This window comes from Neolamprologus multifasciatus, chromosome 1 (genome assembly GCF_963576455.1).
Source record: "Neolamprologus multifasciatus chromosome 1, fNeoMul1.2, whole genome shotgun sequence".
In the NCBI taxonomy this organism is placed as follows: Eukaryota; Metazoa; Chordata; class Actinopteri; order Cichliformes; family Cichlidae; genus Neolamprologus; species Neolamprologus multifasciatus.
In genome coordinates, this window is record NC_140439.1 from 30,567,998 (window position 1) to 30,583,483 (window position 15,486).

Consider the following 15,486-nt stretch of genomic DNA (forward strand, 5'->3'; position numbering starts at 1 on the left):
ATATTAGGGGTGCAACGATACACAAAATTCACGGTTCGGTTCGGTTCGATACTTTGGTGTCACGGTTCGATATTTTTTCGATACAAAAAAAATGTTCATGCCTTTTTATTAATTTGTCATTTATTAAATTTTCACGGCACATTCTGCACCACATCTCTGTGCGTTCATCATTTGTTTGAAGCCAGCTCACCTCCTGCAACCACTTTTCAGAGAATACGCGCTTCTTTTGTGGTTCGGACTCCTTCTGACATTTCTTTGGAGGTGGAGGAACATCACAGTAACTGCTTAAAGGAGCTTCTTCGACATCTTTAAGAGTTCTAAACAAATGTCTGTCCTCCTGAAAATCTTATGTACGCAAACACGCGTTGCAACTTCTTATCTTGTGCGGGTTTTTATTTTGACAGCGAATGCGCACCTGCGGACCACTTATGTGCAGCCCTGGTTATTTAGCTCGTCATATTGCAGCCACAGAAATTCTTTTGTCCATGAAACCATAAAGCTGCACTTTCTTTTTTCCTTATAGTCTGATTTGTCATAACCTTTCCGTTTTGTGGTAAGCTTTTCTTTGGCTGTCACTTCTTCACGCTGACCTGTCTTATTTGGCTCAGCAGAACTAAAATATATATCCTGCTGCTTTTACACACGCACTAACATAACGCTCAGCGATTCTCTGCGCGATCAACCTCTCACATGTTTAAGCTGCGGGAGATTTCACTTGTCATGTTTGCATAGTAAGCTAACGATTGATAAGACGATGTCAGAGGAATTGGTGCGCAAATTATCATCACTCACCAATACTGTCGCTCTCTATACACAGTTCACGCGATTGCAAAGTGAAAGCAAAAAACAAGCGCAAATTCAAACGCGATTTCAGTATGTCACATATTGACAGTGGCCGATGCCAATGACATAATTACCCAGCTACATTTCCAAAAGAATGCAAAAGCATTGACATATATTTTTCCTTCCTAGGATAGGCCGACGGGCAGGGCAGAGATAGATTTTGGTAGCCCGACTGGAAAAAAGCCCCGTCGGGCTAGCGATTTTGCGAGCCCTGTATCTGATTGAGGAATCACTCATCTTTGGAAAAGAGAGTTTATTATGGAGAAATGTCTCTTTCCAAAATAAAAGCTATACTATACGCTTCTTCTGGGCTATATTCTCAGCAGCATATTAAACATATCAGGTCCCCATAAGGAGAATCGTGTGCTAACGGCTGTCTAAATGACTCGGGTAAAGTTTGTAGCATGCTGCTTGTTGTTTTTCTCTGCTTCCACTTGTCTTTGCACTAGGATGATGTCGGAGTAAATGTGCAGTCATATTGGTTGTGTTCCCACTAGTGCTGTCAGCGTAAATCTGAAATGACATTAACGTCACAACACGGCAAATCTCCGTTAACGAGCTACCGCGGATCACCTCATGAGTGGGGCTGGAAGACGTCAACACATTAACGAGCTAACTGCGCTAACACACTAGTTCCCACCAATTGAGCATTGCTGGCACATCCAACATACTGTTTTACTTTTGTCCATGACAGGCTTACCTTCAGGGTCATACATCACATGAAAACCAAAATAGTTCCAAACGCCAGATCTGAATGAGGGTGGGGGAGGTTCAATTTGCCATGTTGCAACTAGCCTAGCTTCTGTCTCGCTAGCTTGCCCTGCGCTCAGTGAATCTGTGTTCGACTACTCCGCCTAGGCTGCACTGTCGAGCGCAGATCCACTGAGCGCTCAACACAGACAGCATCATCAGAAGGAAAGTTGATAAAATAAATTAAAAATGTTGTATCGTTCGATACATATGCGTACCGAACCGAAAGCACTGTATCGAACGGTTCGATATCGATACGAGTATCGTTGCACCCCTAATATATATATGTATATATATATGATTATTGTTTTATTTTTTTACTTAGAGTACAGAAATTATCACATAAATTATCGTCCACATTACAGACAATGACCTTTAAGATGTATTATTCGCAAATGTTTAAATTAAACTTATTTCATTTTCTTCACATTGCAGTATTTGTCTGAAATTCATCATGTCTTTTTTGAATTCAAGTCACCATAAAAAGAAGACTGTAATATTTGTGCTGGTGGAACTGCTCTCTTTTGGGGTTTTCCGGATGTTATTATTCTCTAGATTTTTTTTTTTTTTTTTTTTAGATTTATTTATTTGTGGATTTATTTTATATTATTATTATTTCAAACATCCAAGTCCCCATTGAATTCGAGGCCTCTGTGTTAAAGGGCACGCTGTCTATCACGTGACGAAGTCACCAGCAAATCACCTGCTAAGATTTGTTTCCTTATGAACCAATAAGGACGCGTTGTACAGCAGCAAAACGCCCTTCACATGTTAGATTGATCTCCGGTTTCTGTGTTTGTCAAATTATTTAGCTAACCTACGTTAGCCAGCTAGCTGGAATGGTAACCAAAGGAATGGTGAGCAGCTGTGCACTTTCCTTCGAAAATTAAGGTGGGACACGCCTTAACATTTATTAATATTTAAAGGGACGTTTATACAGTTCAAGCAAATACGGTGAGTTTAATTAATAAGCTCTCTTAAGTGCAATATCCACAGTTAAAAGACTGGTTTTGTTAGCAACGTCAAATGTAACCTTAAACTTAAAGCTGACGTTAGGTAAGTCAAGTAAAACAAATGAGACGGTGTAAATCTGGTAAAAATTAACTCGTCGTATGCTTTGACAGCTTATGTTCCCAAAATTCCAGCTGTCAAGTAGAAATATGTTACGTTCAGCTGCAACACCCTGGTCCATAACATTTGCTAACGTAGCACTGTAATCTCAGATTGTGGTGAATGACACGATAGCTCATGCTTGTACCAGAAATGACGAGACATTAACTATACATTTGGTTAAAATCAGAACATTAGTTTAAAATTTGTTACGGCTCCGACGAACAACGTTAGACACACAAGCTTTAAAACGTCTTCAATGAAACAGCTAGGTTAGCACGAAGCTAAGCTAGCCGAAACAACCCGTCCTAGTGTTAACTTTGTGGTTGCAAGTAGCTATGCTAGCTAAATTTGCATGGGATGCTTGATTAGCGTTATTGTTGTTATTTATTTATTTATTTATTTATTTTTTGAGATACGTGTTTAGGTTGTGTGTGTTTGACCTCAACTATAGCATTTGTTTCCTGTTTCCACCAAGGCAGCGAATGGCCCGGAGACTACTTGTCGTGGGACCTTCATAAAAAGAGGGACATCAGTCTGAACGAGTGATGAACTTAAACCCCTTCTGGAGCATGTCTACCAATACAAGTCGTAAGGTAAACGTTGTGGACTATTGACTTTAGTGTCCAGAAGCTCGCCCTTAGGTGCCTTTCAGATATGTACAAGCCTGTCGAAACCTCTCTCTAAAATGTGCTGCACATGATAGTCATGAGCTTTGCAAAGGAGATTTTTGATGACTTGACAGTGCAGTAAGGTTTGTTTGTTTGTTTGTTTGTTATTAAAATCTTCATATATAAAATGTTTTGACTGCCTATTAAACCTAGAGCATAGTAGAGCTTACTATGGGTTACAAAGGTTGTATTTCTGCTGATTGCACTTCCTAAGATTTAAAATAAATAAATAAATAAAATCTGTACTTGTCTGCCAAAACTTGATTACGATAGTCCTAATAATTTAACATTTGAGGGGACAAACATCAAACTGAGAAAATGTATAGCTTTGTCTTTTCTCAGCCTTGATTCCCGCACCTGTTCCCACTTGGATTCATATTGTTAATCTTGTTAACAAATCTTGTTAAACTGGAAAACTTTCATACTCGACCTAAGGGTGTGGTTTTTCCACTCATTTTGGGGGAAATATGCTTATATTGTGTGAAGTTTAACTATAACCATATGATTTTAAACTACATTATTAGTCCTTTATTTATCCAGGTAAAAAATCTCATTTCCAAGAGAGACCATTATAACAAAGTCTCCACTCTTTCTGTGTTGTGGTGTTTGGTGAAGTTTGCTACTGCTTGATTAAATTTCCAGCAGCACGCACAGTGGTGGGGAGGGGATTTAGGATGGACGAAAACAGTGTGAGTGACCTTGTTTGTCTCATCGAAGGTACATTTTAACACATTCTACAGTCAAGGGTATTATTTTTCTTCTTTCTTTTGTGATTATGCAGCCTAAATTTGGTGTGTTGGCAATATTTATTGCAAGCATTTCTTGCACTGTTTCTTATGGCTTCCTGATGTATCCTGCCATTCAAAATTGCATTCTTCTGTTTTGTGTTCAGAGTGCACTGTGACACTTTACCGCAACTCCTCCTATCATCCTTGCGTCATCAGTAAGATGGAGTTACAGCTAGGCATGAAAACGCTTGCTCTTGTCTAGACATGGCTCGCTGTCGAGCTACAAACCAGATGGGCATTGTAACCTGAGAGGTCACTCACAGCACATGGTCACTACCCTGTGCCATTGGATTACTCCTTAGGTCTACCGTTTGAGCATTTATATACACTATCTAAATTCGACTCAGGGGGTTCCTTCTGATTTTTTTCCCCTCCCACATAGCATGGGCTTTAATGTTTGGTGTGTTAAGATCCCTGTCATGTTTTCAATCCTGAACAGCAGAGATCTGACAACGAGGAACAAAGCGGGCATGGGGAGCAGAGGGCCAGTCCAGCCCGGATGCCCTTCGGCAGAAAGCAGCTTCCGCCGATTCCTAAGAATGCAGCCCCTATTACCAAGCCTTCCCCAATGGGTGCTCCAATCCAGTCTGCCAATGGCACGCACGCCTCTTATGGCCCTTTTTACTTGGAGTACTCTCTGCTGGCTGAGTTGTACGTATTGGTCCAGTATCAGAATTTAAATTTCAGTTTGTTGTTAATTTCTTGGCATGCCCCAATATGCTGGTAGCCCTTGTTTTTAAAATACCCACTGTATACATTTTGTATTAAACTAGTTTCACAGTATCACTTAAATTGTTTTTATTTGGTTTCCCTTCTTCTGATTTTTCTTGTGACCTGCAGCACATTAGTGATAAAGCAGAAGCTCCCTGGAATTTATGTCCAGCCATCCTACAAGTCTGCACTAAGTAAGGATTCCACTTTTAAAAGTTCATGCAATTAATCACTTTTTATATATCAGGGGAAAGAAAAAAAAAGTGATAAGTGATTCTAAAATGGCATCTCTCACTGTCTAGTGTGGTTTGGTGTCATATTCATCAGACATGGCTTGTACCAGGATGGTGTCTTCAAGTTCACTGTGTATATTCCAGACAATTATCCAGATGGGGAGTGTCCTGTAAGTATTAAAAAAATGTTCTTGTTTGATATTTTGCCCCTTACCAAAAAGTGAGATTGCATGATTTAGCTAAAAAGAGTAAACATTGTAAAATACAAGATGTATGTCATTATAAATAAGAAGTAGCAGCATAAATGATGTGTACATAAACTGTCATAAAATATGGTTTAAGAAAAAATGGTGCAAACAATTTGTTTCAGAAATTAGTATTTGACATACCAGTCTTCCATCCACTTGTTGACCCTGTGTCTGGAGAGCTTGATGTCAGAAGAGCTTTTACCAAATGGAGGTAGGTTTATCATTTTTCTGCTTATGTACTTTGCTTTGTTACTTTTTTCGAATTATATTTTGAAGTGGAAGAAATTGGAGGGAGGTTGGAAAAACTTGAGCAACTAAATGAATCACCAAGCTCAGTGTGGGCTGCTGCTGTAGCCCGTAGGCTTCAAGGTTCAACAGAAGTGCTCTTTTGCATACCTTGGTTGTAACAAATGCTTATTTGAGTAACTGTTACTTTTCTATCCCCTGGAAGGAAACTGGCCGCCTCTGGCTGCTGGTGCCTACAAGGCATTTTCAGCCAGAGAACTGCCACTTGCTGATATTTTCTATTTTCAGACCGTGTTTTAAACCCAGTAGATCAGCATTTTCTTAAATACACAGACTAATTTGTCTGGTGCCCACACCCATGCTACCACCCAGTCAGTCAAAGTCATTTAAATCACTTTTCTTTCACATTCTTATGTTTGGTTTGAAATTCAGCACGTCACCAGGTTTACATGCCTGACTGATTTACTGTCATGCGATTGCCTGAGATATTTGCTGTAACATACAGTTGAACAGGTGTAAAATATGAGAGAGAGGGAGAGATGCACCAGGAAACATGATTCTGAAAAGTAACACAAATCCAAAAACTGTATGCCATGACTAGCTGTGCTTCTGGACGTTATCAAAAACTGAACTATGCACAAGGCAGTAAAAACAAGTTTATTATGCTATTCAGCAAGAACTGACAATGGCATGGACTGTAGTACAAGTTTTACATTTAAAGACATCTTGGCACTCCTCCATGATGCAGGTGTAGCTAACAGCTCTGTTTGTTAACTCTTGGCTGAGGAAAACTCATCTGTTCCTGAGTTAACTTACAAATTACCTGCTTGCTAGCAAGTTTTCTTCAACAAACTTAGTATTTCTCTCTGCTGCACCGGAATCATCTTAGTGACACCAACTAATTCATAAAGTAATATTATATGGGCTTTATGCTGCAATATAAAGCACCGTGGGGCGACAGTAATTTTTTATTTTTATTTTGGCTCTCTATATACGATATGTAACTGAATTAAAATAAATCAAACATTTACTGACTTCATCCACCAATGTGTGTGTATAGACGGAATCACAACCACATCTGGCAAGTCCTGATGTATGCACGTACAGTTTTTTACAAGATTAACACCACAGAACCACTCAACCCAGAGGCTGCTGTACTGTGAGTTTAACATTCTTGGTTTTTGCCTCTTTTTTTTTTTTTTTTTTTTTTTTTTTTTTTTTTTAACCTTAATGGAACTTGTTGTGTGTGTATATTTTATTTTTCCTCTGAAAATGTTAAAAAAAAATCTTGTTAGTCATTTATAGAAAAACATATAATTAAAATCTAGACTAAGAAACTGGTCTTTAAGCACTCGGTGCAAAGTGATGTTTCTAGCTAAATAAGTTTGACACTGGCTTTTTCCCCCCAGCTACGAGAAGGATGTGCAGTTGTTCAAAAGCAAAGTGGTAGATAGTGTGAAACTATGCAACAGTCATCTTTTTGATCAGCCAAAGATCGATGATCCCTACGCAATAAGGTTGGTCAACTGTCTATTTCACATTCTAGTGCTGACCACAATAAGGAAAAAAGTGTGTGTGTTTGTTAAAACTCTAAAGGGGGAAAAAATTATCTTGTGTTCAATTCTCCACTTTGATCCATTGGTTTCAGTTTTTCCCCATGGAACCCAGCTGTGCATGAAGAAGCAAAAGAGAGGATGTTCACATACAAGGTAAGTTTTGCTAAATTAAAACTTTGCACTTTCGAAGCAGGAGAGAGTTTAATCTGTATGTTTTCTCTGGTGATTCTTGTTATGCAGCTTTTAATTTGTTATTGTTGCCCTAGAGACGACCTGAGGATCACCACAAGGCATCTCAGGCATCGGGTTTGTCTTGGGTAAAGCCTGGCTCGACACAGCCCTTCAGCAAAGAAGACAATCCTCCCCAGAGCTGAACCTGCAATGTCAAGATAGTGGCCACTAGAGGGAGTCAGAAGCATCAGATTCCATGCCACAGGCTTGCATCAGCCATCTGTGTGAAAGTGGAACCTTGGTAGTTGGCAACTTTATATTAGCTCTTCACATTTATTGCTTGGCTTTAAAAGCTTTTTTTAGGCCTCTCCTCAAAGAGTTTTAGAAAAAAGGAAACCAAGTTTGTATCATATTTAAATCAACAATGACAAATGGATGCGTCAACATCCTTTAGGGTAAGATGCAATCAAAGTACATTCTCATTTTCGTTTTCTTATCCATTCACATATTTAGTTACGTTATGACATACAGCTGCAAAAGGCTGTGGAAGATGTGAGCGAAATTATTTTCATTCTTATTGTAAATACATTGGATTGCATATCAATACCACTTGTTCAATTTGGCTCAGGACTGTTTATTTGTAAGACTCGGAATGTTTAATCACAGCTGTGTCGGTGAAAAAAACCCTGTCACATCCTCCTCTATTACCAAGTTAGGTTGACATTTGCTTTATATTTGTGTCTTATTGGACAATGAGTTACTTTTTATTTCCACTGTGTAAACGGTTGTCTTACTTTGCTCCTAATATTTATGTAAAGCAGAGTTGGCAAATATGGTTTTAAATAAGATTCTAAGTAAGTAAGCTTATGTATTTTGCCAGATTTCAAATCATTTTGAATGTTTTATATATATATATATCATTGGTTATTAAAAGTTTGATGTGTAAATAATGGATTCTATGCTGAGGTTTAAGAGACATCTGCATTGGTGCTCTGTAAGAGAATGTCTTTTTTTTTTTTTCCTTTTTTTTTTTTTTGTAGATAATTGTAAATTACTCCCAAATACTCTAGCATTACAAAAGTCTGGAAGACAAACGCCTTTATTTTGATAAAGTTTAGTTATTTAGGACACTCTGAGCAGCAAAATATGATGGTAATAAACTGGGGTGCTTCATATTCTTTAGTTTCAGGCCAGTGTCAGTTCAAACTTGAAGTCTTCAAGCAAAGGAATTTGGCTTGATTGCTGTATTTGGAAATACTGTTGGAAAATAGATTTAAAATCAGTAGAAATTCCATAAAGAAATGAGCACAGCAGGTATGTTGGCCAAAGTTGTTTGAGCTGCTGTAAGAGGGAAAGTTGTACCAATAATTGTAATTTACATGATGCCATTTGGGCTCTTCAGAAGTTCAGATGTGTTGATGTGTGAACCATTTGTTCTTGACTGCTTAGGTTTGAAATTGAAACGGTATTCTTTGAAATCAATAAAAGGATTTTTAAAAGCTATGTATGTTTATGTATTTTTTTTTCAAGTGTTTGTTCTGAACTAATAAAAACCTAATTACAAGAAACGTATTTCAAACGTAATTACTCCATACAGTTACTGATACAAAGTGGCAATTTCTGTTACACTAGAAATGATTATATCAAAGAAAACTACGTTCAAATTTGAAGTTACTTATTTTAGCGAAGTATTTCCCTCTGGCAACAGATGGCGTTATGTACCCACAGCTGAAAGCATCTCCGGCTCCTGTCACGTTCGCACTGAGGACAGACTAGGGTACATGTGCGAATATAAAACCTCTCCGGATTGGCTCCGGTTTAGACGCGGCCATCTTATGCACTCTGTCAACACAGCAACTTTACAAACGATGACATGATTTAATCAGCAACGCACTGGCGCCACCGTCCTCAAAGTAGTCACAGTTGGTGAACCGGTTTTTAATTTAACATGGAAATTAGTGATTTTGGCAAATTGTCAGCGGTCCAATCACAGAGGGGGTTACTAATATGCAAATGCGGCGTTATCACAGTCACGTCAGCAGCAGCAGCAGAGCCGCTGTGCCGTGGTCGCCAGCAGGAGTACAACTAACAACACAGTAACAACTTCGCTAATACCGCTCTGTCTTCATTGGCGTCTGGAGCTGCGCTTTGTGGTTCTTTCAGGTAAGAAACTACGCTAATTTCGTTGACTTTTCTGAGACGCGTTTGGACTTGTGGGCTTCTGTTTCATACAGTCAAGTAGCTGTCAAATTTCGGACAGTGAGTCAATGAGGGTCGCCTCAGCTGTCTGATGACACACCGCCTAGCTGGCTGTGTATCTTCCCTGTAGAAGCAAGGGTGTTCAGGAGCCAAAAACTTGTTTGTTTTCTTTGAATTCGCACCGAAAGCAGCAAATATCATCGTACTTTTTCAGAGTTTGACGCCTACATGTAAATGCGCGTGTCTCCAAAGTACTCCTTAGTGGGTTCTTCTTGGTCATGGTGGTCCTGAACTGACAGCGAACAGCCGGGTTCAAAGCAGCATGGTACTTGAATGTGGACGCCGATGTAGTTAACAGTACCAATACTTCGACAGGTTATTTGAAATGAAAACGAAAGTCAGGCGAGGATAAACTAGTTGGCTGTTATCACGGTCACAATCATTGACGACCTCTCCATCCATCTCCGGCCCCCTCCCCCCTCCCTCTCCCTATCTTCTTCTGTGAGCAGCGTCACGACACCTTTTGAATCCTTAGGTTATACGGTTCGAGTGCACGTGCGCACCTCGACAAACAGTTTTATATCTAAAACTCAAATGTTCCACGTGCGTTCATTTTCTTTCCGCTCGCCGAGCAGTTGCGCTTAAAGTAGCGCAACACATTGCCGCCTCGTCGGCTTATCAACCACCGCGCTCGCAGAGGCTGTAGCCATTTCTGAGGGAAGATGAAGAGGATGATATTAACTCAAGAGGTGAGCTCGGTGTCTTACTTAAACATGGTCGCTTAAGGGCTTTGAAAACACCACAGATGTATCGCCATGTCGCCAACTGAGACACTTTACCAATAACAACCTTGGAAGTTTCCTAAAAGTGGACTGAAATGCGTTCGTATACGCGCTTAGCTTTTGCTTCAACTTTCAATTAAATTGATATTGTTTCAATTTTGTTAGTTTTACACGGACATCTTCCCAGATTTCAGGGGCAGTTTATAAACACAGTTCATGTTGATATTAGGCATGAGTTGCACGTGCCTGGATGGTGCTCACAACGTCACAATTATGAAGGAAACAGCTGGAAAGCATCAGAGGGGAGAGGGGACTGGTCTATGCCTCGGAGCCAGATGGGTGGCGTTTGAAGGTTAGCAGTTGCTTGGTTTAGCTATAGGGAACCTGCATATAGATAGGGATCTACAGAAACTTAAAACTGACAAGTAATTACATGGCAGTCACATGATTTCCCAATAAACATAATGATCACTAGAGAAAGCACTGGAGAGAGTCTTGAGCTTGAAGAACAGCCTAATGTGAAAACAGGAATTGCTTCATGCCTGTGTGAACTGACTTTTGCAGGGACCTGGTGGTTAGTGGGGAGAGTGGTAATGTGCATGACAATGAGTCTTAAAAGGAAATGTAGTGATAGTACAGTAAAGTAGATTTTCTTTCTCTGTGTGTTTAATTTAAGATTTAAATATTGCTTTCGGAATGCAAAGCAGTGGCATGAGGTGGTGAGAATGTTATGAATTGTTTGTTAATATATGAGTTTACACATTACTCAGGTTTGATGTTAGTAACGTTATAAAGTCACTATAAAACTCGTAATGTAGCTAGTGGAACTGTTTATGTAGTTCATGTAGACATTTCTGTTGCTATGGGCCAAGCAACCTATGCTGGTTCACCTTAAGGTGAACTTAACTTGCATACAGAGAAGTTGGCTGTTAGAATCACTTAGTCAAAAGGATTTTTTAGGTGGGCTTTTCTTATAGCCATCACAAAACTGCAGCAGCAGCTGGGTAACTGCCAGTTAAACAAGAAAAATCTAACTTATGACTTTATCTTTTTTAGGAATCATTTTTTAGTTTATTAGCTTGTGCACATTGCTCTGTTGTTGTTTTTTATGTATAATATTATCCATATTAGGCTGGTGTCTCTGATAACAAATCACACAGTCAGTAGTTGAGAGCACCATAATTTTTTTTTATGCTGATAGAATGTTATGTTAAACCATTTACTAGCATGGCTATTATTTTAAATATATGCTGTGATAAAGAAAAAGATGCCAGACAAAAATATGGGACAAATGTCTGTGTTCATTTGTGTGCCTGTGTGCATGTTAAGTCAGCATAATAACTGACCTCGGTAGGCTTCTGTCATCTTCCGCTGGTCTGTGGTTGCAGAACACGCACATGCGCATGCTTAAAGGGCCTCCTTTGCCTCTGTCCTTAGCTGTTGAAATTCTATCAGCTGTCTGCACCTCCCACACATTCTGCAGTAGCAGGGCAGGCAGCTTCATTGGTTGTGAAGGTAGGGGGTTGAGGCGCATTTGTGCGTATGTGTGTATTTGAAAAGGGTGGGGGTACAGGAAGAGGCACCTGCTGGTGGCTGGCGGTTGGTTTGCACCAGCTGCTTTGCTGCACACATGAAAGGCAATGCTGACAGATAACTGACAGTACCAAGTTTCTCCAGAACCATGACATAGCCTTCACTTGGATAAGTGCTTTTATATGTCAGATTGATAGAGTCATGCAGTTTTACATCTCTCAAAGAATGCATCATTGATGATGAAGTGGATGACAAAGTTCAATATGGTGGACAAAAATATACTTGATAAACTGTTGTGTCATCTTTTAACTGGAAATTATTTGTTCGTGTGTTTAAAGGTTGATTATGCTAATAAGTTACCAAATGAAATCTGATGTAGGCCATAGATTACCAGCTGAAACTTTATCATCTGATATAAGTATTATAATTTATATTTTTTCTCTTCATTTTAGGGCACCAAAACTATATAGTCGGCATGCTGTAGCTCTAGAGAGAGGCAATTGGGGACCAGTTTGGATCCATTGGTGTTCCAGAGGTTCCAGTCATCCTCCAGCCTCCACCATGGACTTCTTTAATGACCCTAGCCTCTTTGGTGGAGGTTTGGAAGGGCTGGATGACGATGGCTTCGCTTCAGCACCATCACTCGTGGACGAGCTAAATCTTACTGCTGACTTTGAACCGCTCCAAGTGGAGCCTCTTGGCCCTGGGAAGCATCAAGACATGATGCCCCCAGCTTCTACCCAACAAGCTATGCCTAGTTACAGCCAGTCAATGGGTCATTACATTGACATTAAGGCCAATGTGGCTCAGGCATTTTCTGGTTCTCAGGGCATAAGTGAAGGCATGATTACAGAGCAACATGGCTCATACCATAATGCTCCCATGAGTCAAGTTCCTCAATCCAATGGGCTCTTCTGTAACAGTGGCAGTCCGATGTGGGGTAACCAAGACCAGAATGGGAACATGTACCAGGCCTTACCTCAACAGCAGCTTTGTCATCAACAGCAACAACTACAAAGTCAGCAACTTCATGGCAGACATCAAACACAGCACCATCCCTGTTATCAGCAAGAGGAGCAGCAGCACAGAATGCGACAGCAGCAGCTGCAACAACAGCAAAGTCATCAGCAACAGCTATTAAACCAGCACCAACAAATTAACACACAGACTGTGTCCCTGCAGCAGCAGCATCACAATTTCCCGTTTCACCAGGGAGGCCAGTCCAGCAGCCAACAGCAAATTCACCACACTCAGCAGCAGGTTCAGCGCCAACTAACTGTGAGAGAGCAGCAGTTCCACTCAAGAGCTCTCCCAAGTAAGCATTATTTGGAAAGTCAGAATGCTTCTATGACTGCAACTTGCTTGCAAACACAGCCACAGCAAGGTAACTACCAGTTGGTCAGGGAATGTCAAGCTTTCCCTGGAACAGGACTGGAAGAATCTAACCTCTCCTTTCCCATGCACTCATCATCTATGGTTCATTCCCTGCCCACATGCTCTGTCAGTTCTGCCAGAGCTTACCAACCAACTCAGTACCCTACTTATCCTGGGGAGCCAGAATTACCCAGTCTCAATGAGCAATCTTTGTCCTCAGCCTCGGTGTCTAGGCCCAGCAACACCACTGCACCACTCACTTCTACAATACCTGAACTTACAGGGACACCATGCCAGTTTTCATCCACTGCACATTTGAGTCAGCAGCACACTAGGACCCCAATTAGCCAGGCAGAGGAATGTCCTTTCCGTGCTATACGTTGCTCCAGAGAAACCCAGGGAAACTGCAAGTCATCTGAGATGTTTGGTGAATCTATGCGATCCTACCCCAACATCACCACCCACCTGCCTTCTGAGCACCCTCAGAGTTGTAGGGTTATCAACACTAATGGATACCAAGCTTTGGGAGACAGCCTTTTACCATCAGCAGCTCATGATGAAGACTTGGATGGCCTGGAGCCTCCTGAACTCCTGCCTGACCTACTGCCCCAGCTTGAGCATGTTTTTAAGCAAGAGGACAAATATAACTGTGGCTGGACTGATACTACTCAGGAGATGGGAATTGAGTACAGGAAACCATCACCCATTGAGTACAGTGAAGATAAGGTAACACATTTCATCCTTTTTGTTCCCAAAGCATTTGTTTAAAGGCACTGCATGGATCTTTATATATAACCACACACTTCATACTTAACACCCATTTCTAAGTTATAGTCAGTGACAAGAATGAAAATGAATAAGCTGAATGAAATGAAATAGTGATGTGTTGAATTTCACAATTTTAAATATTTTCTTTTCTTTAATAATGGAGAAATATTTTCTTCTTTCCATATTATGGCACAAAATTCGTCCACTCATATAATGCTTAGCTATCTCAGGTAGAACATGTGCTTGCCTAGTAGAAAACCTGCAATCAGCAGTGGAAAGGGGAAGGTGTATCTTGGGCAGTCTGAAAGCTATCTGAAAATGATAATGGTCAGTCCAACCTGGCCTGTCTGTCTGGCCAGTGCACTGACAGCAGCTCAGGCCTGATTAGGCTAAGAGTGGCAGGAGAGTCTTCAGGACTTAGCTGTAAGCATACTTAGGGCTATATCAAGATGTGGGTCAGGGCAAGCCAGAAGCACTTGCACACTGCCTCGCTGGAGTGTGGGGGAGGTTGCACGCTGTTGTGGTAGCTGCCACAGTTTCTGTGTGTGTCTGTGCGTGAGTGCGTGTGCACGTGTGAGAGAGTGAGCGGTAGGAAAAGAGCACGGTGAAGGAGAGTGGTTAGCACTTCAGAGCGGGGGAGGGGGTTTGAGAGATGGAGAGGGCAGCAGCTCATGGAAAAAGGAGAGCTTAGGAAAGAAAGGGAGGGAAAGAGACAGAGAGGAAGAGCATGACAGAGAGAAGAGAAGCGGAGGGGGAGGTTGGGTGAATGCATTAGCTGGCTGTAACAGGCTTCAGGCGGTTCCTGGACCTCAGATGGCTTGTAACTTAGCAGCATCCATGCACTACCATCGCCCATGAGTGACACATGACCACCAGCTAAAGTCACAGACCTTTCATCATGCTCTGCACACTTTATGTGCATATGTAGATAGAAACATATTTTTGTGTTCTCTTTTGAGAACATTTGTGTTAGATTTCAGAATTTGTGTTATTAAAACAATGAAAATTGTTTTTTTTAAGGCACACTTTATATATAGGCACTTTTTTAAAACCATAAAAGCACTTGTGTTTCCTATGGCCCTCTACTGACAAAACATCTCATAACCACTAACAGTACAGAAGTGTTGTTTGGCAATATTGTACCAACCTCACCTTTGTCTGTATCTGCACTTACCCTAGTGTAGTAAACACTTATATTACTACAGTTTTACAGTATGTGTTTGAGTGACTCATTTAAATCTCTGTAAACAGGGACCTCTTACTAGCAGCAGGTCCATTATGTCTCCCCAATTTTAAAAGCAAATATATGCCCCAGAGCCAAAACAAAACTTGTATTTTGAGTAGCTCATCTATACCCCAGCATTCAGCAGGTGATAACAAAACTGGTGCTGCGTCTAAACCAGAGCTCATCCACACAGGCCATTTGCTCATCTGCAAAGGTCCTTGATTGAAATGGGGCCATGAACCACAGCCATATGAACAAGCCTCTCCCTGTCTGTGTCA

The 15,486-nt window shown here is 40.7% G+C and overlaps 2 protein-coding genes across 9 annotated transcripts in view; both read left to right on the plus strand.

Annotated features, from left to right (window-relative positions):
- Positions 1–2,371: 2,371 nt before the first annotated feature.
- Positions 2,372–8,827, plus strand: aktip (akt interacting protein). 5 transcript variants are annotated; one of them, XM_085148382.1, is made up of 10 exons: positions 2,372–2,547; positions 3,182–3,299; positions 4,602–4,813; positions 5,003–5,067; positions 5,176–5,276; positions 5,477–5,565; positions 6,661–6,759; positions 7,010–7,117; positions 7,249–7,309; positions 7,423–8,827. In XM_085148382.1, the coding sequence occupies exons 2-10, from the start codon at positions 3,252–3,254 to the stop codon at positions 7,528–7,530; spliced, it is 891 nt and encodes a 296-aa protein (XP_085004508.1). In that variant the 5' UTR covers positions 2,372–2,547; positions 3,182–3,251; the 3' UTR covers positions 7,531–8,827. The 5 variants fall into 5 exon arrangements, with proteins under 5 accessions (XP_085004508.1, XP_085004807.1, XP_085004576.1 ...); XM_085148681.1 differs by having other exon boundaries at positions 4,605–4,813; XM_085148450.1 differs by having other exon boundaries at positions 3,186–3,299.
- A 364-nt stretch (positions 8,828–9,191) lies between these two features.
- Positions 9,192–15,486, plus strand: part of chd9 (chromodomain helicase DNA binding protein 9) — a 73,232-nt gene continuing 66,937 nt past the window's right edge. For 3 of the 4 annotated variants that reach the window (XM_085147709.1, XM_085147931.1, XM_085147851.1), the window contains exons 1-2: positions 9,192–9,490; positions 12,294–13,941. In XM_085147709.1, coding sequence (XP_085003835.1) covers positions 12,403–13,941 — 1,539 coding nt within the window. In that variant the 5' untranslated portion in view covers positions 9,192–9,490; positions 12,294–12,402. Of the gene's footprint in view, positions 9,491–9,513; positions 10,276–12,293; positions 13,942–15,486 lie in introns of those variants that run through there. The other variant, XM_085147771.1, reaches the window with a different exon arrangement.

Bases quoted from the DNA above. Each gene is read 5' to 3' on its own strand.
- aktip (XM_085148382.1), top strand. From the start codon at position 3,252: ATGAACTTAAACCCCTTCTGGAGCATGTCTACCAATACAAGTCGTAAG. The intron at 4,814-5,002 runs GTACGTATTGGT...TGTGACCTGCAG, and splicing joins TACTCTCTGCTGGCTGAGTT to CACATTAGTGATAAAGCAGA. The intron at 6,760-7,009 runs GTGAGTTTAACA...TTTTCCCCCCAG, and splicing joins AACCCAGAGGCTGCTGTACT to CTACGAGAAGGATGTGCAGT.